The sequence below is a fragment of the Rhinolophus sinicus genome, linkage group LG05 (genome assembly GCF_036562045.2).
Source record: "Rhinolophus sinicus isolate RSC01 linkage group LG05, ASM3656204v1, whole genome shotgun sequence".
NCBI lineage: Eukaryota > Metazoa > Chordata > Mammalia > Chiroptera > Rhinolophidae > Rhinolophus > Rhinolophus sinicus.
Window position 1 is genome coordinate 159,225,461 of NC_133755.1, and position 19,976 is coordinate 159,245,436.

General features: G+C 37.4%; 1 protein-coding gene and 1 pseudogene across 2 annotated transcripts; one reads left to right on the forward strand and one right to left on the reverse strand.

Annotated features, from left to right (window-relative positions):
- Positions 1-1,485: 1,485 nt before the first annotated feature.
- MTFR2 (mitochondrial fission regulator 2) lies at positions 1,486-16,770 on the reverse strand. 2 transcript variants are annotated; one of them, XM_019732697.2, is made up of 8 exons: positions 14,885-16,764; positions 14,200-14,316; positions 13,080-13,184; positions 12,498-12,610; positions 11,317-11,552; positions 9,288-9,645; positions 3,334-3,508; positions 1,488-1,823 (listed from the first exon to the last, which is right to left on the reverse strand). In XM_019732697.2, the coding sequence occupies exons 2-8, from the start codon at positions 14,260-14,262 to the stop codon at positions 1,794-1,796; spliced, it is 1,080 nt and encodes a 359-aa protein (XP_019588256.1). In that variant the 5' UTR covers positions 14,263-14,316; positions 14,885-16,764; the 3' UTR covers positions 1,488-1,793. The 2 variants fall into 2 exon arrangements, with proteins under 2 accessions (XP_019588258.1, XP_019588256.1); XM_019732699.2 differs by lacking the exon at positions 3,334-3,508 and having other exon boundaries at positions 1,486-1,823; positions 14,885-16,770.
- Positions 5,325-7,428, forward strand: LOC109447937 (guanine nucleotide-binding protein G(I)/G(S)/G(O) subunit gamma-10; annotated as a pseudogene).
- Positions 16,771-19,976: the final 3,206 nt, after the last annotated feature.

The following is a 19,976-nucleotide window of genomic DNA, read 5'->3' on the forward strand; positions in this document are numbered from 1 at the left end:
ATTACAAGGACAATGAAGAGAAAAGGCAGGGTAAAGAAATGTATAGGAGGGGCAGGAACAACAGCAGGAATAAACAATCACAAAACTACCCAGAAGGCATCTAAGCTACACCGCTACACCTTCTGTGTCATTAGGAATGCTTTGGCCGCAAGTAACGGAAAACCCACAAGGCCCATGTTTCTTGTTTATCTTCCTCATATAACAAGAAGTCTGGAGACAGCTCTTGCTGGTGTTGGTTCAACAGCTCGGCAATGCAGGGTTCATCTCTCTCTGATCCAAAGTCTATTCCTATGATAGCGGCTGCATGGTCACCCCTCACTGGAAGATGGCCAGGGAGAAAGGGGTTGGAAATGGAGGGGACCAGGCAACCAACTCTCTGCCACAGCAATAAGAACACTGTGAGCAAACTGGGCTTTTCTGAAAGGAGACCCTGGCAAACGGGTAAATGCTGAGTCCATTCAAATGGAACCTAAGCCCCCAGCTGCTGTACAGGCTGAAGGATCTAGAGAAACATGTAAATTTCCTTATCATATTAGTATATGGGCAGAAGGACAAAATACCTACTCCAAATCTATGTGTTTCATTTGTATTACTCGAAACTCTATCTACAGAACTGTCTTTCAAAAAAAGTTCAGACTTTATGAACAAGTAGTCAGAAGAAATAAATGAATTTAAATTGCTACAAAACACAACCAAGTGAAAAAGGCACATTTATTTTATAATACATTCTATTTACAAAGGAAAGAATATAACTCTGAGGAACAAAGGAAATGAAATGATAGACATGCATATTTACATAGCAAGTATAGGCAAAATTATGAAGAAGATTCTTTAAATACTAGCATCAAATCAGTTTTTAAGTATAATTCTCTATCACCTCAGGAAGAATTCTGAGGAGACACAATCTATATGATTCAAACTATGACTATCTTAATGAAAAAAATTATATTATTTAAAAATCTCCAAGGTCCTGGAGGTCAACCAAGTAAACCAGATCACTACCAACTTTTAAAAGATTCAGAGGCTCTTAAATTAGGAAGTCATAATTGCTTTAAAAAACTCAAACATACTATCATTTGCTGGTAGTACCATACAGACTTGGTTTACATGAACTTCTTAATCCATTAAAATGGCTTCTGTTACCTTACAGCGAGACCCTACTGTCCTCTAACGAGAAACATCAAGTCATTTACTATTTAGCTCTTAGGAAAAATCATTCAAAGTGTGTATTCAGCATTCAAAGTGTGTATTCAGCCTTTAATAACATTAACATACATGGAAAAAAATTAATATGCATAACTACCGTTTCCCTGAAAATAAGACCTAGCCGGACAATCAGCTCTAATGCATCTTTTGGAGCAAAAATTAATATAAGACCTGGTCTTATATTATATTATATAAGACCCGGTCTTATATTATAGTAAAATAAGACTGGGTCTTATATTATAGTAAAATAAGACCGGGTCTTATATTATAGTAAAATAAGACCGGGTCTTACATTAATTTTTGCTCCAAAAGATGCATTAGAGCTGATTGTCCGGCTAGGTCTTATTTTCAGGGAAACACGGTATCATCAGATCCAGTTGCTGGATCTTCCAAAACCACACAGGTATTCTTAAGAGTCAACTCTTCAGACCTGGCGCTAATACACCCCAGTGTACAGACTTCATTTAACTTCATTAACAGAAAATTAAGCTGTACTGAAAGAAATCCAGCATATTTCTACAGTTTTTCCTTGTAACAGTGTAGACACAGCTCACATTGTTCACACCTTTTGTTTGTCAGTTCTTCGTTTAGTTCTGACTGTGAATGTGATGTCCAAACTGAAATAAAGCAAATGTTTAACATAGAAATTATTCTAATGTAAAAAAAAAAGTGGCACCACAAGCACTAAATGACCCCTTGAGGTTTTATTCATTCAACAATAGTTATTTGAGAGTGGGCTATGTGTCAGGCATTGTGCCTGAAAATATACAAAAAGACATGCTTTCTCTAAGATGTTTATATTTGGTTGGAGAGAAAGTGCTAAGAATAGTGAGCAGTATAAAACAACCCTGTAATTCCCCATTGATTCACTATCATTGGGAAATAGTATTTTCCATGCAAGTGAATTCCTTAGGTAACTGAAGGTTTTCAAACACCCTAGCATTTTAATAAACCAAGTTCTAGTCATTTCTCTACCAATCAGATGTGGGTTATGGGCAGATTACTCGAGCACTAGGAGGCTCATTTCCTCGTGTGTAAAACAGATAATATTGGCCCTGGGTTTTTGTTGTTGTTTAGGATATGGCTGTGAAAATTAAATGAGTACTTTTAAGTTAAAAGTACTGTGCAAGTTATAAATTTCTATACAAATGTTAAACATTTATTTTTAGACATATTTTCATTTTTTATTGTAATTTTCTACACTAAAACATATACCTTTTTGTCTTTTTAGAGTCAAGCATTTCCTGACCCTATCATGTTGATGATAAACATCAGATATTGTGGACACACACGATAGTAACTCAGAGACCACACATGCTAGAACATGAGGACAATTTTCCCTCATTCTGCTATGCTCTTGGAGTTTCTATGTCCTTCTTAGTTTTTCCATGTCCTCCTCTTCTGACAGCTACCACTCCTCAGTGCTATCTATCTATCTGCTGTCAGACGCTGTCCCTCTTTCACAGTCCTCTAGTCAACAAGGCTTATTCTCATGTACTACCTCAGCTAAATTACGAGATGGGAAAACCACTCCCAAAATTAGAATTACGTCTGAATTAAAGGAAAGACACTTCAAGTAAGGAGCAATCTTAAGAGTCAAGTTTTTAAAATATAATGTGTGCCCCTTTAAGTAACCAAAAAGCATTGCCACTGAAGATAATTATGCTCCCATTTGCTTTTTTTAAAAGCACAGTTAACATTCTATTTAACTGAAAAATCCAAAGTCTATATTTGACTGAGAAAAGTACTGGGGGATTCAGATGTAACCATGATTAGATGGAATCTATTCACACCATTTTTCTCTGGTCCTCTCAGTTTGACTCCCTGTTCATACCGCAGACAGCAACTTCAAGCAAGCACCTGTCCAGGACAAACCATTATAAACTTATACACAATGTTTTCCTACTCAAGTGTTTTATTTCAGAAAACTTCATAGAAGGCTATAAGCTGAAATGAGCATGGAAAAGTTAACAAAAACAACAGAAAACATGAGCAGCGTCAACAAATAACTGTATAGCCCATTCTGCGTAATCACTTCAAGAGAGCTTGAAGGCCAAGTTATATCATGAACAATACACGTACACTTCAGAAAAATTGAAAAATTAACTGTACATCATTAGAGCTCACCCTTGAAGTTTCTGGACTGGAAAATGGAGAAGACTCCCAAGACCTATTTTCTTTCTCAAAGGAATCATCATCTTGAAATGCAAATTTCTGCTTAAGTGCCTGGGATATTAAAGACACTGGATCCCATTGTGAATTCTGTCTTTTCCTCTTATGAATGGGTCTGCCTCCAGGTGACCTATTTTTTTTCAGTTGAATAAATTAAAACTTTGTGTAATTTAAGCTCCTTGTTGACAAACATAACAGAAACACAAGCATAAGGTATTACAATCTAATTAGTCTTCAAGAGAGAGAAATTTTTTTTGCCATGAATGAAATAGGAATCAGAAAACCAAGAAACCAAGTGGGGCTTTACCACAGCCTTGTTATGACCTAGGATTGATCAAATATCTCTGTGCTGAAGATCGTTACTTTGAATTATCTAACTTTTCAGTGGAAAATTTAAATATTTAAGAACTTTTCAAAGGACCAGATTGTTCATGAAAAGAAAATCATTAGGTAATTGTTCATTCAATCTTTACTTGCTGCCTACTATTACCAGGCTCCATTTTACACCTTGAGGGTAGAGCAGTATCCTGCTCCCAAGGAACACTCTGGTGGCAGATAATCAATGGAGTAAACAAGGTCACTGTGGATAGCAATAAGTGAAGTGCTGCAAGTAAAATAACACAGGGTAAGAGGGCAGGGACTAGAATGAAAGCACTTTAGGTGAGATGATCAGGAAAAGCCTCTTTAAGGAGATGAGATCCTCTTTAAGGAAATGACAAGGAGTCAATTTTAGTGTAAACCTCCAGTGGATGCATCAGGAAGGAACATGGCATGTGTGAGAAAAGAAAAACGAAAAACGGGTATAGCTGGAGTGCAATGAGTAACATGGGAAGGAGGACGTGAGGTCAGAGAGAAGCAAGAGCTGGATCCTGGAGGGACTTACAGGCCACAGCAAGGGGTCTGTATTTTATTCTGAGCACATGGAAATCACCACAAGTTTTTAAGCAGGAAATGGCACGATCTGACTTCAATTTTTAAAGGCTCACTCTGGTTACTATACGGAGAAAAGATAAGAAAGTGAGAATGAAAAGGGACAGACCACTTAGGAGGCTACGGCAGCAGTCCAAGCTAGATGAGATGGAGGCTTTGACTGGGAGGTGGCAGTTGGATCATGAGGGTTCACCAATTAGAGCTACATGCTGATGGAAAGAATCTGGGACAGCAAGGAAAAGGAAAAACAAGGATGATTCCTAGATGTTTGGACTGAGCAACTGGGTGACGGTGTTGCCATTTACCGATATGCAAAAGAATTGGGGAAGAACAGATTTTCAAGGTACAGGAAGGGAACAGGTAGGAAGGCAGAGTTCTATTCTGGACATGTGAAACTTGAGATACCTGAGAGACAGGCAAATGAAGACGTCAAGTAGGCACTTTGTCAAGTAGGTATGGGGCTCAGAGAAGAGGTCGGGGATAGAAAAATAAATGGGAGTCATTAGTTTGTGGTTTGTCAAGCCACAGGACTAGATGAGATCAACAAAGGAAACCATGGGATGGAGAAGAGAAGGGGGCTGAAGTCTGAGTCTTAGACATACCAACATTCAGACCAGGCTCAGAAGGAGGAATAAGCCAAGGAGGAAGAAGTAGACAATGAATTAAGAGGAAAACCAAGTCTGATTTCCCTGAAGCCAAGTGAAGAACGTGTTCCAAAAAAGAGGGAAGCACAGACTATCAAATACTGCCAAGGGGTCAAGAGGAACAATGCTATTTGACAACATGGAGTCAATGGTGACCTAGACAAGAGCAAATTTCACTGGAGTGATGGAGAGAGACATCACATCACCATCAGTAAAAGGTAGTGAGAAATGGAAACAAACTGTAGACAGCATCAAAAATTTCTATCGGAAAGGGGAACAGAGAACTAATAACGGCTGGGGGTGTATATACATGTTTTGAAGATGGGAAATACTCAGGAGTAAGGAGAATAAAGTAAAGAAGTTAATGTGATGATGAAGACAGAAGGGATGATTTTAAGTGAAATCCTTGAGAAGAGAAGGAGAAGCAGTGACCATAGGGAGAGCCTGACCATGAACAAAGACACTTCACAGTAACAAGATGGAAGGCAGAGAACGTGGGTAGCAAATCTGTAAATGTAAAGATGTGGGAAGTCTCATCTGATTTCACAGTAATGTATAATGCCAGGTTAGTTGTAGAAACATGAGAGAAAAGTTGTAGAAACATGGAGGGTATTCTACTAGCCTCTTAGTTGTTTCTCCAGTGATGGTAACAATCCGAGTCACCATTTTACATTGACGGTGCCCAGTGATACCAGTAAGCGATCTAGTTGGCATCGTGTGTACATAGAGCCATAAGTGTGTACATCCATCTCTGTACTAGCTGCCTCATACAAGGATCAAATCATAACCTCATTAATAACTATATGACGTCTCTGTCCTAACACTGTGATACAGAAAACATATTTCTTACCAGAAACTTCGCTGAGGGATTTCTAAATGAAAATGGCAGATGTTTGCAAAATCCTACTAAAATGGCAGTAAAGAGATTAAAAAGATGTATACCCACAAAGACAAAGAGATTATGAGAGGAGAAATTAGATAATGATTCAATAAAATGTTGAAAACCAGAAAGTTGATGAAAATGGGGGGGGGGGGGGAGGAGTGGGCGGTAAGCTGCCATCCTAAAAAGAGATTAAGGAAGTCTGCATACTGATATACTCCTTCCTTGTTCTCTTTCCCCATTCAACCTCCAAACTACCTGGCTCATGCCCCCATCTAATTCCCATCTCTTCTAACCAAGAATGGGTTTGAAGAACTCTCTAGCCCCAAAGAAAAAACATACAGCTACTGAAATATGGGGTCTGGCCAACAAAATAGCGGTCAGTTTCCTTACTCAATCCTTACTAAATTATAAAGCTCACCAGCTGACAATCCACCTCACACAAAGAATCTTCAATCAGCTTTTCAATGCCTCACTTTTAAATGTCAATGTACAGCCAAGAAGTATCAGCTACTTAAGACTCCAAAACTACCGCTAGAAACTAAAACCAACAAGAGGAAAAAAGGAACTCAGGAAAACTAGATAATTCAAGAGCAAAAAATCCCTTAAAACTCTACCGAATATCTTCAGTGGATTAAAACAAACAAAAGCAAGTAGATACAAAAAAGGCATTCAGAGAAAAAGGAATGGCTATTGCAAATTAAAACTAGGACAGCAGGTAAAAATGCAATAGAAGAGGCCCTTGGAGCCAACCACCAGGCCAGCGGGAACTCCCTGCAGCGCCTGGTGGAGCCTCTTAAACTGGAGGCCACGTGCAGAGGACCAAGGTCTCTCAGGTGGCTGCAGAGCTCCAACAGCACCACAGGCAGAATGCCTGCAAGGATGTCCTCCTGGTTGGTATGCCAGTCAGAAGCAACACTTCCGGGAGCCCAGATCCTGTGCTTTACTCTGAAGACGGTGGGAAAGAAGTTTGCTGAGGAATGTCTTCAGGTGCAATGTGATGAACGACTGCCTCCAAGTCTCAAGAAAATGTTTTTCTCTAACCAAATAACTTAGATGTTTCAGACCTTTCCTGTGTCCTGGTACTACAGCCAAAATTCTATAGAAATTGATGAGTTTCTACTCAAATTAGGAAACTAGGCAAAGGAGTAGACCTTTAAATAATAATGGCCTGGTTTGTTTGGTGTAATGCTTTTATGCTTTTAAGACAAACAAAAACCTTACCACCAAATATACCAAAATGAACCTCTTTCGTAAGTGAATTACTAGTGTTTCCATACTTGGAATATTATGTATATTTTATTTACTGCATGTTAACATTTTGGGAAGGAAAACATTTTTATTAAAAAAATTGAATATTTGTAATTTGTTGTTCCTAAGATTTTTATACTGGAACAAAATTCGTTCTTTTCTTATGAATGTATACAATTTCTAAATGAAGGTAAGCCAGTGAAAAAATGGGGGAAGAATAGGCTTTATTAATCAAATGATATCTTGATTTTTCTAAATGAGATTGTTTTATTTGTAACACTAAACAAGGGAGCTGTTTCTTAGCAAACCTGTTTGGAAAGATTGATGTTTGTCATGTAGATTGCCCCATTTTGTGTATGAAGCAGATTTGATTTTTATCTTCTTAAGATACACTACTTTAAAGTTATGGTTGTATTTTTAAAAAATACATTATTTCATGTCTTTAAAAAAATGTAATGTGAAAAATCTTACAAATTAAATGAATTCTTAATGTCATTAAATGTTTTACTTTGATGATGGGCATTTGATTTAATTTGTGACAATTTTTAAAGGATACTTTATTTGTGTTTGTAATAATCTTTGAAGAGCTTGGAAATAAAATTTCTGCTTGATTCAAAAAAATGCAATAGAAGGGCCGGCCCAGTGGCTCAGGCGGTTGGAGCTCTGTGCTCCTATCTCCGAAGGCTGCCAGTTCGATTCTCACATGGGCCAGTGAGCTCTCAACCACAAGATTGCCAGTTTGATTTCCCGCAAGGGATACTGGGCTGCGCCCCCTACAACTAGCAACGGCAACTGGACCTGGAGCTGAGCTGCGCCCTTCACAGCTAAGACTGAAAGGACAACAACTTGAAGCTGAACGGCACCCTCCACAACTAAGATTGAAAGGACAACAACTTGGAAAAAATCCTGGAAAAATACACACTGTTCCTCAATAAAGTCCTGTTCCCCTTCCCCAATAAAGTCTTTAAAAAAAAAAAAAGTGATATGCATATAAATTTTTTTAAAAATGCAATAGAAGAGTTGAAAGGTAAATTAAAGAATTTTCTTAGAAAGTATAATATAAAAGCAAAGAGAAAGAATATAGTAAAAGGAAAGATATGAACGTAAGCGGAATAATTCTGGTGTTCAAACTTCTAATAGGAGTTTCAGGAAAAGAAAATAGAAGAAAAGAATAGGAGAAAATTATCAGAGAAATGTTTATAAGAGATTTCCAAAAATGAAGGACCTAAAATTCTAGATAGAGTCCACATGGGTCCAGTATAAGGAAAAAAAAAAAAAGAACTCTCCAGGGCACATCATCATGAAATTTCAGAATACCAGGACCAAAGAGATCTGAAATGCTTCAAGAATAAAGAAATAGGTTTCATACTAGGAATCAGAATATCAACTCCTCAACAGGAAGACTGGAAGCTAGAAATCAATGGAACAATGTCTCCAAATTGTTGAGAAAATGATTTTCTGCCTATTATACCCACAGCCACACTAGCAATTAAGTGTGAGAATATAATAACACTTTCAGATATGCAAGGTCTTAAAATAATCTATCTGACTGCACTCTTTCTCAGGAGGCCATAGGAAGATATGACACCCAGGAAGTGGATGATGCAACACAGGATAAAGAGTAAGAGAACGCCCAAGATAATGAAGGAAATCCTTAGGAAGATGACAATGCAGCAGGTTTAGAGAGCACCAAGTGAAGCTGGAACAGGACAGAGGCCTCCTGAAGAAGAATTAAAAAGAAAAAAAGGAACTCAGAGAAGCAATTATTAACTCCAACAAGAATATAAAATCTTTCGGCAAACAAAATATAATCATATATAAAATGGATTATCTGTAAATATTGTTATAAGGATATACATTCTGAATACTCACTTAAGACTGCGATTTAACTACGTAATAAGAAATATATGTATGTGTGTGTGAGAGGGTAGAATGTCTGAGAATATATTCCTAATCTTTAACAATGGAAAGTAAATATAATTAAAATATCAAGAAATAGCAAAAGAAGTATGTTGTTTCAAAAATATGGAGATAACACACTAGAAGGAAGACTCAAAAAAATTGAAAATGATTCCTCTGGGAGGGGCATTTGGGGTGAAAAGGAATAAAAGAAGACATGTATATGTTTACTTTGATAAATATAATAATTCTTAAAAATATCATTGATAAAATTTTGGTTCATTTCTCAAATTATGACAACATACCGTTCAATAGCACGAAGTTTAACCTTATTCATATCCTTGAGAACATCCAACATGTTTGGAACATCTTGGTTTTTCTGGGTTTTTGAATGACGACTGTAATCGGTCTTACTAGCACCTGGGTGCTGTTTTTTCATTTCAGTTGCTGAATTATCTGAGTCACAAGTATTATTAGATCCTGGTTGTACAAGAGGAGACCATGGAGGCTGCAGAGAAGAAAACTGAGGGGGCAGTGGTGGTGGAGGAGGAGGACAGGGCAGCCCTGAACTTGAAAATGGATCTGATCCGACACTCAGTTGAGCAGTCTCTGATGATGGCATTTGTCCCAAATCACCAGGCCCATCACTGAAGTCAAAGGAGCCTAAAAACAAAGTAGTCTGTTGAAAAAACCATGCAAAATTCTCTTTCACAGAATACACAACACTACTAAGAACCAAAACAGGAACAATTTCTGTAAAGGTACTAAAATAATGACATGGCTAGGAAGGACATGTGGCAAGGAATCCCACCTGCTCGGTAATTTCCATAAGCATCAGGCCAAAGAGTAAAATTACTTTTAATCCAATTAGGATTTTCTGTGCAGGCCCTTTAAAGTGGGAAGGGGGAGGTACATTTTAAAGAGAAAATAAAAAGTACTTTTTCGGTAATTCACAATCTGAATTTCATCCTGTATTTTAAAAACGAAAACATGATCAAAATTAAACTTATAGTTAGAAACAGTCAGAATGGTATATTCGCTCTATGATGACAGTGTAGAAACACACAAGCATGTATTTTCTAGGCAAGAGCCTAGGATGAGTACAGAGTATAGTAGTCCCTCCTTTTCCGCAGTTTCACTTCCCATGGTTTCAGCAACCCGTAGTCAACCTTGGTCCAAAATAATCAAATGGAAATTTCAGAAATGAACAATTCATAAATTGTAAATTGCATGTTGTTCTAAGTAGCGTGATGAAATCTTTCACCATCCTGCTCCGTCCTACCCAGGACATGAAGCAGCCTGTTGTCCAGCATCGACACACTGCACACGCTCCCTACCCATTAGTCACTTAGTAGCCATCTGGGTTATCAGATCGATCGTTATGGTGTCACAGTGCTTGTGTTCAAGTAACCCTTATTTTACTTAATAGTAGCCCCAAAGCACAACAGTAATAATGCTAGCAATCGGATATACCAGAGAAGTGTCATGAAGTACTTCCTTTAAGCAAAAAGGTATATATATATATATATATGAAAACAACATAGCATACATAGGGTTCAATGCTATCTGTGGTTTCAGGCATCCATCAGGGGTCTTACACTATATCCCCCTCGGAAATAGGGTAACTACTGTTCTTAACTTTTTCACAACAGATTTGCTTCTAAAAGGCTGTGTGTCACATGATAGCTAAAAAAGTAATGTATATTTATATCTCATTTTTATTATTACACATTATATAGTATTTATATATTATGATACATTATATATTTATAACATGTATTTATGTATTTATATATAAATTATACATGAGTATATGGATGTGTATATATACATATATATTATGTGTGTGCATGTATATACGTTAAAGCAAGTTATGTCTCTAAAAATTTAGAAAAGGATCATCTAGAAAACATTATTCACCTAACTTGGTGGAGAATAGCAGCAGTAATTTCAAACTACAAATATATGAAGCCTCAAACCTATCCTCTTCTTTCAAATTAGTATATTCTCCTCTTAAATTTCCAGTGCTTTCCTGAAGAGGTAGAAAAGCTTACTTAGAAAATAGGCTTTTTAATACAAAAGTGCAATCTTCTACAGTAGCTTGCTTTTCTTTAAACCAAAGCCATCTCCCTCAATACCAATTTATCTTGATTTATTCTAAATAAACATCAGACATAATAGTTTTATATATTCTACATCCTTTTATATTTAATATTATTCACAAGACACATGAACATCAAGCATTCGTATTCAGAACTGTGAATAAGACTTAAATTATGACTTAAATACTAAACAAGTATCATCTAACCGAAACAAAAATCCAAAACTACTTACCAGAATTGGTACTGTTTTTCAGTTCCTGCATTTGCACAATTGCAGCAATCTGAGAGCGAAGAAAAGTTAGTTCATCTTCAAGCGCAGCTATTTTTTTAATTGCAGCTTCACTTACAGGCTGATCATTTTTCATTGGTTTATTATGTCTTGGAGCAGGTGACAATGGATCCCAAACTACTTGCACTGGATGAAAAAATTTACTTTTCTCGTCTTCCTCATTTTTCCATATACCATTTCTGTGGGTGGAAGAAAGGAAGAAATGGAAGGAGAGGGAGAGGGAGGCAAATTTTCCAAGAGAAACAAATTATTTCAGTCAAAGAGGAATAAACACCAAAACAAAATCAGAGTAGTTAGTTCTCTTTATCCCATGATTGTCTCTAGACTCACTGAGATCAAGCGCTACATCTTATATAAAGTAACTTTGTATTTTCAATACACAGAACAGAATGTAGCCTTAATAGGTGTCCAATAAATGATCAATGAAGGAAGGAACAAACCTTGCTTTTAGGTTGTAAAACAAAACTAATTATCCTGTAACTGTCCTGCCTAGTTGATTTAAACATAGTACAAATTTATTCATTTAAAAGTACAGTTGATTTCTTTAGACATTCTACGTACTCTGAATACGCATACACAGTATTGAAAAGCCTTATATTCAGTATAATGTTAAGGGTAAATTTATGGTATTCTAATTTTTTAAAAACTGATAAACCAGTTTGATACATAAAAAATAATTCGGTTGTAATATTTGGATAATTGACCCTTATTATGCATAAATCCTGTATCTTAATATACTAACAAATAACTTAATACTCCCTAGGAGAAATACATTCAAATTTTGAAATATGTTTAACATCACTGTCTATAAAAATTATAAATTTTGACTAAATATATAAAATAAAATAAATCTAGTATAGGAAACAGCTTTCTCATAAAAATAAACAGTGATTCTGATATCCTTTTACTGTCATTCCTTCCTAGGCCTGATGTTAGTTTTAATGTTCATTAAGAATAACTGGCTAAAAATGAAAAACAACCAATCATCCTTATTAGGAAAATATTAGTAGGAGACAGCACAGTAGAGAAATAGACAAAATAATTAGTCTGAACAAACTTCAACATGTCCAATAATTGAGATTATAGAACATAACCCACTTTCCAAGATAAGTATGTAAAATTACCCAAATCTGAGATAACTGGCTTCTTCATCATTTGCCACACACAAAATATCAGCAAAAGATGGAATTACAGATCCACAGTCACCAGATTCTACAGAGTTCAGGATTGGGACCAACTAAAGTAAAAAAAGGGAAAAATAAGTCAGAGCTCTGCATGGAGGCGGAGGGGGGAGAGGGAGACACACTCATGCCCATGGAAATTAAATAAGTTAAAAATCCAAGAGGGAAAAGACAAAAGGATATTCAACAGAAAAACATGCACCTATTAGCAAGAAAAAAATACTGAGGAAAATATTATTCTGAAGTCTAAACGTGTAGCACTTTTCTCTCCCCTGGTTAATGTCAGCTATCATAAAGCACAAACTAGAATAAAAAAAGCTATGTAGTATTGCTTTGCACCTGCCCAACTTTGAATTATTTAAAGAAATAAACACAAAAACATACGTGAAATGTCTTGTTTACAGGATTACACCAAAGGTTTTTGGCTTGCAGGAAATATTTTTCTTTTGTTCTACCTTATATCCTTAGGAGTACCTATGAATATTTTATACACAGTGATTAAGCAATGCACCTTGACTGACTTACCTCAAAATTAGGTCTGGGACAAGGTTCTAAAGGAAGAATTTTCCCAATAATACGAACAATACTCCGAGTTGATCCATAGTCTTTATTAACCCAAATATGCAAAACCTATTTAACATAAAGCATTGTTTAAAAAGTACTCTATTAAGCATGTTTATATATCTATGGGGAAAAAAAGCAATGTAAAAGATTCAATTACATTTATTTTTAAAAAGAAAATATAAAGCAGTGTACTCAAAGTATTTTCTTCAAAGAATTAAACTTTATTATTTGTCTTTTTAAAAAAAAGGATGGAGTGAACATACGTATTCCAGGAATAAAGATTTTTTAGGAAAGCACCACAAATTCATTTTGTTCTATTTCTGATAATGTCAGAAATAAATACCTTGGGAACTATGCTCAAAAAAATTGTCTCCCCTCCTCCCAGCTAAAAATCCCATCTTTTGGCCCAATCAAAATTTGACAATTTTAATTTCTCCAGCAATGAGGTAATACAGAGTATATTCATGTAGTCTCCTTTAAAGGAGAGATAAAGAGGGGAATGAATAAATCAGGTTGTAGACAATTTAAGAGTTCTTTACTTACAATGGAATATATCTGCTGAAACTCATTTCTTGAAAATATAATAGAAATGAAATGTGCCACTGTAATCCAAATAATACTGTGTCTTTTAGCTTGGGCTTCCCATATAGGTATAAACTAATCCCACAGGAACCTCCAAAAAAATATGACACAATATTTATTCTTTTGGCAGAGATTTGAACACAAAGCATTTTCTCTTTAAAAAGCATCAAAAATTAGACTTTTCATTTTTCCTAAGATCCCATAACAAGGACGAAGTTTATTATGAGCAACAGATATAGGTCACATCCTATTAGCATCCTCATGTATATGTACAGTAAACATTTGTTGGCATTTGACCTATCAGGTAAACAGGTTCCTAATAAATCTTACCTCTTTTTTTAACTCAAATTATCAAAGCTATACTATTGCAAACTCGCCTTTGTTACACCTGAAGAGAAATAACAATTTTGCCTTAAATGCTTTCATACAAATCATTTTCAAAATGAGACTCAAGAACAAATACAACAGATTCATTGAAACCCATCAAAAAAACATTTACCTGGTCCATGGGAACACCAAAATATTCCAGCATCTCTCTTAAAATATTCAGTATGAAAGACATTGATGAAGCAAATACAGAAGCAAATTCAAGAAAACATCATCAGTTTCTTAATACCTGCAGGGAAAAAAATTAGAAAATATTACTCTTGACAAATAATTAATTGTCGCATAAATTGTATTAAATAATCTGGAAGGGTCCTTTCATTACACATCACACCATCAACTAACCTCTCTGACCAGTATTATTTTGAAGGAAGTCAAAGAGAAAGAGGAATGGGGAGTGGCGCAGGCCTGGTAAAGGAAACTTCATCAATTAAACTGCATCAAAAGTTCATAGGATGTTTGAGCCTAGTAAGTAACAACAGACTGGACACTTAGCAGGGAAGCCTTCCAGGCAATTGCGACAGCAAAGCTCTCTCCTTTGAATCAGGAGAGGTTTAAGTTCAGCCCATCCTTGAAAGCAGGCAAGGGGGCCAACCCAAGTCTTTAACAAAATGAACAGTACCTCTTCCTCACAAACGTAGCAGAGTGCCACCCACCCCCTCTCGTTTATTTTAAAAGTTAAGTGACCTTAGTCACCCAACTAGTATGTAACTGGCTAAGACTAGCGCCCGGTCGAGTCCCTCTTTTTGGCTGCATGCTTCCTTAAGGGCTCTCTAACCTAGCATTGTCACCTTGCTCACCTTCCTCCGAAGCCGAGCCTCCCAGCAAACACCGGAACGTTAAGATGCGGTCGCTAAGGAACCCTGTCTCGAAATCCTCAATCGACGAAGCCAGGAGTGCGCTAGTCCTGGTCCAGAACTGCTCAGATGTGTCCAGGAACGCTCAGACCTGTGTCCGCCCGCGCGCCGCGGCTTGCAGGCCACAGGTGGTAACGACGCCCCCACTGACCCGGGACTGAGCCCTGGAGCCCCTCGTTCAGCCGGGGTAACTCCAGGGTAGGCGCTGCCGCCTCCTCCCGTGTCCCACACAACCTGCTGTTCTCCAGGACAGGCTCACTACTTCCGCGTTCCTGGACGAAAATCAAACTCCGCGGGCCGTGATCCTGTGCCCAATCTCATTGGACAAGGCTGAAGATCGCTGCTTGTGATTGGTTGCGCGATAAAGTCAGGTAGTTAAAAAGTTATCTGGCCTACTGGGATTTTCTTCTCCTTTAAGAGGGCGGGCCTTCCGAGAGGCAGTCAGTAGAAACCAATAGGCAGCTGGTGGGCGGAACAGGCCGCGCGGGGAAAGAGACGCAGGCGCAGGACGAGGTTTTAGGTTTCCCCGGTGCTCGCAAATACGGGTGTCTACATCCGGGCATTTTGGAGCAATCATGGGCCCTAGAGCCAGGCCTAGCCGGAGTTCGTGCCCCACAGATCTTCGCAGGTCAAGTATGTCGCCCCGTACACCAGACCTGAAGCGGGGCCGCACTCCAAGTCCGCTTGCCTCGGGGAGTCGCGATTTATTGTTTGATCAATCATTCGTTCAATGTATTATATGCTATGGGACTAGCAGAAGCTAAGTACCGTCCTCGAGGGATCTGCAGCTTTGCAGTACTTAGAATGTTCGATCACGAAACGCTCCTGATTATCCAGGCTACCAAATATGGACCGGACACTGACCTGACCTAGCCGCCGATGGCAAAGTGATGACTAAGTCATGACAGGTGATAATCCAATGGTCAACTCTTATCTGATGTTACTGACTTCCTAAGAGACAAGTTTCCTCTTCGTATTTCAGCACGGGATGAATTAGAGTAACAACTGACTGTGCCTTGTGCTGATCTACATGTAAAACGGGGGAAGTTTTTAACCAATTTCTCTATGGCCTGTAACACTTGCTCATTCAACTAATACTGAATGTCGTGTGCCAGGAACCATTCTAAGCAGTCGTGAGGGGGGAGGAAGGGGGATGCAATAATGCCCAAGGCTGGTAAAGTCCTACCAGGCCCTCTTGGAGCTTGCAGCGAGATCTCAGAGGCTTTCTCAGCATCAGCACCATGGCATCTCTCGCCACTCTTACATTTCTTTATAGCAATTACCACCATGTATATTTATGCTCCCCCAACAGCCAAACTGGACTGTAATCTCCAGAACAGGAACCTGTTTTGACCCATGCTGTATCTCCAGAGCTTTAGAAGAGTGCCTGGTATATAACAGGCATTTAATCAATATTGTTAAATAAAATAATTGAATATTGGATGAGAGAAAACACACCAAGAATGACTTGGAACTAAGCAACTGGAAGAATAGTGATTACAGTGACAGGACTAGTCTAAACTAGATTATGATGAAAGCAGGGTCAGGAGAGGGGTGATGGGTAATATAGAAGTAGAAAGCCAATGGATCAGCAACCTTACCTGTAATTAGCTAATCACATATTCAAGTTCCTTGTCCTTCCCTTTTTCCCTCGTAACTAAACATCTTATACCCTCCTCCAGTCTGATATCAAACAGCACATAATAGGGCCAGAACAAAAACATCCCTTAAGAACATAATGGGAACCCCTAAAGGCTCCTTCAGGCTGCAATATTAACAGCTCAACATTCAACTGAGTTAGGGAGTAAAGTGGGCCCAGGTCAGATCCCGCCCTCCCCCCACCCCCCCCCTTTGAGTGCCTTGCTAACTCTACCCTAATTAATTTTTCAGAGGTCCTTCCTCCAGTTTACTAAAGCATTCCTACGTACATCTTGATCTTTTGAAGCTTGACAATATTTTTGTTTCATGTAAAATAATTTTTCTGAACTTTTCAAATCATGCAGGAATCAGAAAAGCTTCTGACTTTACATAGCTACCTTTTCTGTTGTTTTTGAGTGGTGTTCCGAAATATGGTGGCTTGCTAAGATTTCTGGCTGTGTTCCCCTCCACAGGTTTGATCTAGGCCCCACCCTTTGTCTATTGTCTCTGTACTGCTTGATTCCATTTTCGTACTTTTTCCTTCATGTGGAGTCCTGTCCCTAAAACGTCTCTCCAATCCTTACTGTGGGTACCTTGCACTCACTATTGGAGAGGGAAAAAATAAACCCAAGTTTCAGCTGGCTAATTTGATTCTCTTTTTCTCATCTATCAGATGGTACCCCAATTCTTCCTTCAATTGGCACAGAAATCATTACCAGGCAGATTGATGGTTTGCCCCCATCCACTTATATTTGGTGGGTTCATGAGAAAATATTTGTCACCTAGTTGAATAGCAAATGCTGTCCATAGGTATTTGATTTGTTATGTAGGTGTATTTTTCCAAGACATTCTAAAACATTATAATCATCATACTATGTTCTGGATCTCTAAGACCAAGAATTTTTATCCATCTTGACACCCAGTACCAGGCATACTTTTTCAGTGAATTAATGGAGAGGATAAAGGCTGACTTAGACAAAGGCTAGAAAGACGTGTACTTAATCTTGCCAACTGCAAGTAGAACTTCATTAGCCTAGTGAAGTAAGCCTGTTTTAGGTGATTGGGTGAACTCAAATTACTGTATGTTAAATAATGGGGCAAAATACAATATAACAAACTATCAAAATACACAATAGTCTCTTCGACCTTAACCATGAGTCTCATGAAAGGGTGATCTCCAGATTGGGACATCCATGCCCAGAAAGTTCATTTAAGTTTTATATTTCAAAAGGAAAAATACTTAGTGCCTTTTTCCTTGTTCTGCCTACGCTTGAAGCCTCTCAATGTATCAGTAACACAATACACTTCAAAAAACAGACTCGTGCTATTTAAGATTACACACCTCTTATTAAAGTTTCATTAAAACTTTACAACTATTTATTCAAAAATTTTTTGATACTAATTAAGACCAAGATTTTCCTTGATATTAAAATATTTTGAATTAGATTCTCCTGAAAATTTCTAGCGACAATAAAAATGACTAAGTAATGGAAAACAGTGGACCCCTACTACCTATTTATCTATAAAATCACTATAGTGATGAATATTAAAATTACAAAGTTAAATGTTTATAGTCTAAAAGCAGAATTTTAATTTGAACCTTTAAATAATTTATATAAAAGCAAGTCTAGGTTATGATTAGGGTTTGAATCCGAAGATTTTATGTAACTACTTGCTATTTTTAACAAAAATATTCTACTCTAGCTAGACCTCTAAAAGCATAAAGCATTATTTTTAGAAGATCCCAGACTTGACAGATTCTGTTATGTTTTCTGATACAATTATATGCTCACAAGTAGGTATCCCTTGACTCTTGTCAATCATTTAACAAGAGACACAGGAGAAATAGTTAAAGGCTATCCTGCTAGTCTTCTGGACTATCCAGACAGTATATCAGTACTTCCTGATGTTTCCATTCAATCGTTTTCCTTTTTAGCAGTAAGTCATACTTGTCAAGTTTGTCATGGTCGAAAGTAACAGGAATGAAAAACTCTACTTCATAAAAATTCCAAATAATTTACTCTGTCATACACAGTTAATAGCAAATTGTCACCCAAAGATTTGGCGTATGTCTTAAGGACTATGGCGTAAGTCAAAATGAAAAGCTGCATTACTACTACATTTTTTCAATGTTGTGATATGAATGAAATTTTTAAAGAGGTATCACTGCTAGTCTCGGTTGGTGACATCTAATGTAATAAAGCAAGTACCTTAAACTGTAGCTCTTAACCTTCAATAATACGTAATCCAGAGAACTAGCAAAAAGTTCAGCTTCAGGTAGTACAGCATTCCTGCCAGGGATTCCAGATTCTCCATACTTCTATAAGCAGAAGCTTGCTAGTCACAAGCTGCCTACTCTTCTTTTTAAATACCTAGTAGACAAATATTAGCTCATTGAGTTATAAGTCTGTGTACCTATGATTTTTATGTAATGGCTCTTGTTCTGTTCTCTATGGATCATGTTAAAATGATGAGGTTAGACAAGTGTTATCAAATGCCCCTTTTCGTTCTGATTTGAATGTCTACTTCCTCTTCTAAGTAAAAGCCCTTTAAGTACTTGGAGATTACTATCAAGGACCTATCTTAGTCATTATTTTTCTGAAGTGAACCTACCTTTTCCGCTATTCCCATGACATTTCAGACCTCCAGCTCCTGGTTCCCCTTTAGTGTTTTCTCTTAAAAACATGATACTCCAAAACTACACACAAAAGGTGACTTGACCAATGTATTAAAAATAAAAGATTAGCAATCTAATTCTTCTGTTCACTGCAATCTGAACTCTCTTCTGTCATCATTTTTAAGGCAGCTTAGATTGAACTAGGTTTTTAGCAGCAGCCATTAAATCAATTGGCTTATACCTATCACACGTCTACATAGGCAGTCATCATGCTTTCACTTACTCAAGGAGCATTTATTACATGCCTACAGTATGCACACATGATGCACAATGCCAAGTACGGAACATTTATGCTGGTGGACAACACATAAGTGGAATGAGTTGCTAGTCTAAGGAATGTGCTGCATTCAATGAGGACAAAAGAGGAATCTAATTTTTTACTAGGGTGTAAGATTTTAAGATAGGTAAATGAACAAGGAGTGGGATAAGGCAAGGCAAAAGCAGCTCATAGAGAATTCCTGTAGGTCATCTTAACTAAAGTTTAGGCAGCAGGATGACAAAGGGTTTTTACCTTAAAAATGACAATTTTATAATTGAAAAACATCCCACAGATGGCAATTAAAGGATGAAATTTAAGGACCAAAAAGTCCAACTCAAGAGACTACTGCAGCAGCTGGTGCAAGTGATGAGCATTATTTATCATAGTATCGTGGGGGCTGGAGGGAAGGGTTAAAAGGAGGAAACGCTTTAATTTTGCAAGTTGAATGTACCATCACCAAA

Bases quoted from the DNA above. Each gene is read 5' to 3' on its own strand.
- MTFR2 (XM_019732697.2), bottom strand. From the start codon at position 14,262: ATGTCTTTCATACTGAATATTTTAAGAGAGATGCTGGAATATTTTGGT. The intron at 12,611-13,079 runs GTAAGTCAGTCA...TTTTTACTTTAG, and splicing joins GTCCCAGACCTAATTTTGAG to TTGGTCCCAATCCTGAACTC. The intron at 1,824-3,333 runs GTGAGCTCTAAT...GCTTTATTTCAG, and splicing joins CCAGTCCAGAAACTTCAAGG to TTTGGACATCACATTCACAG.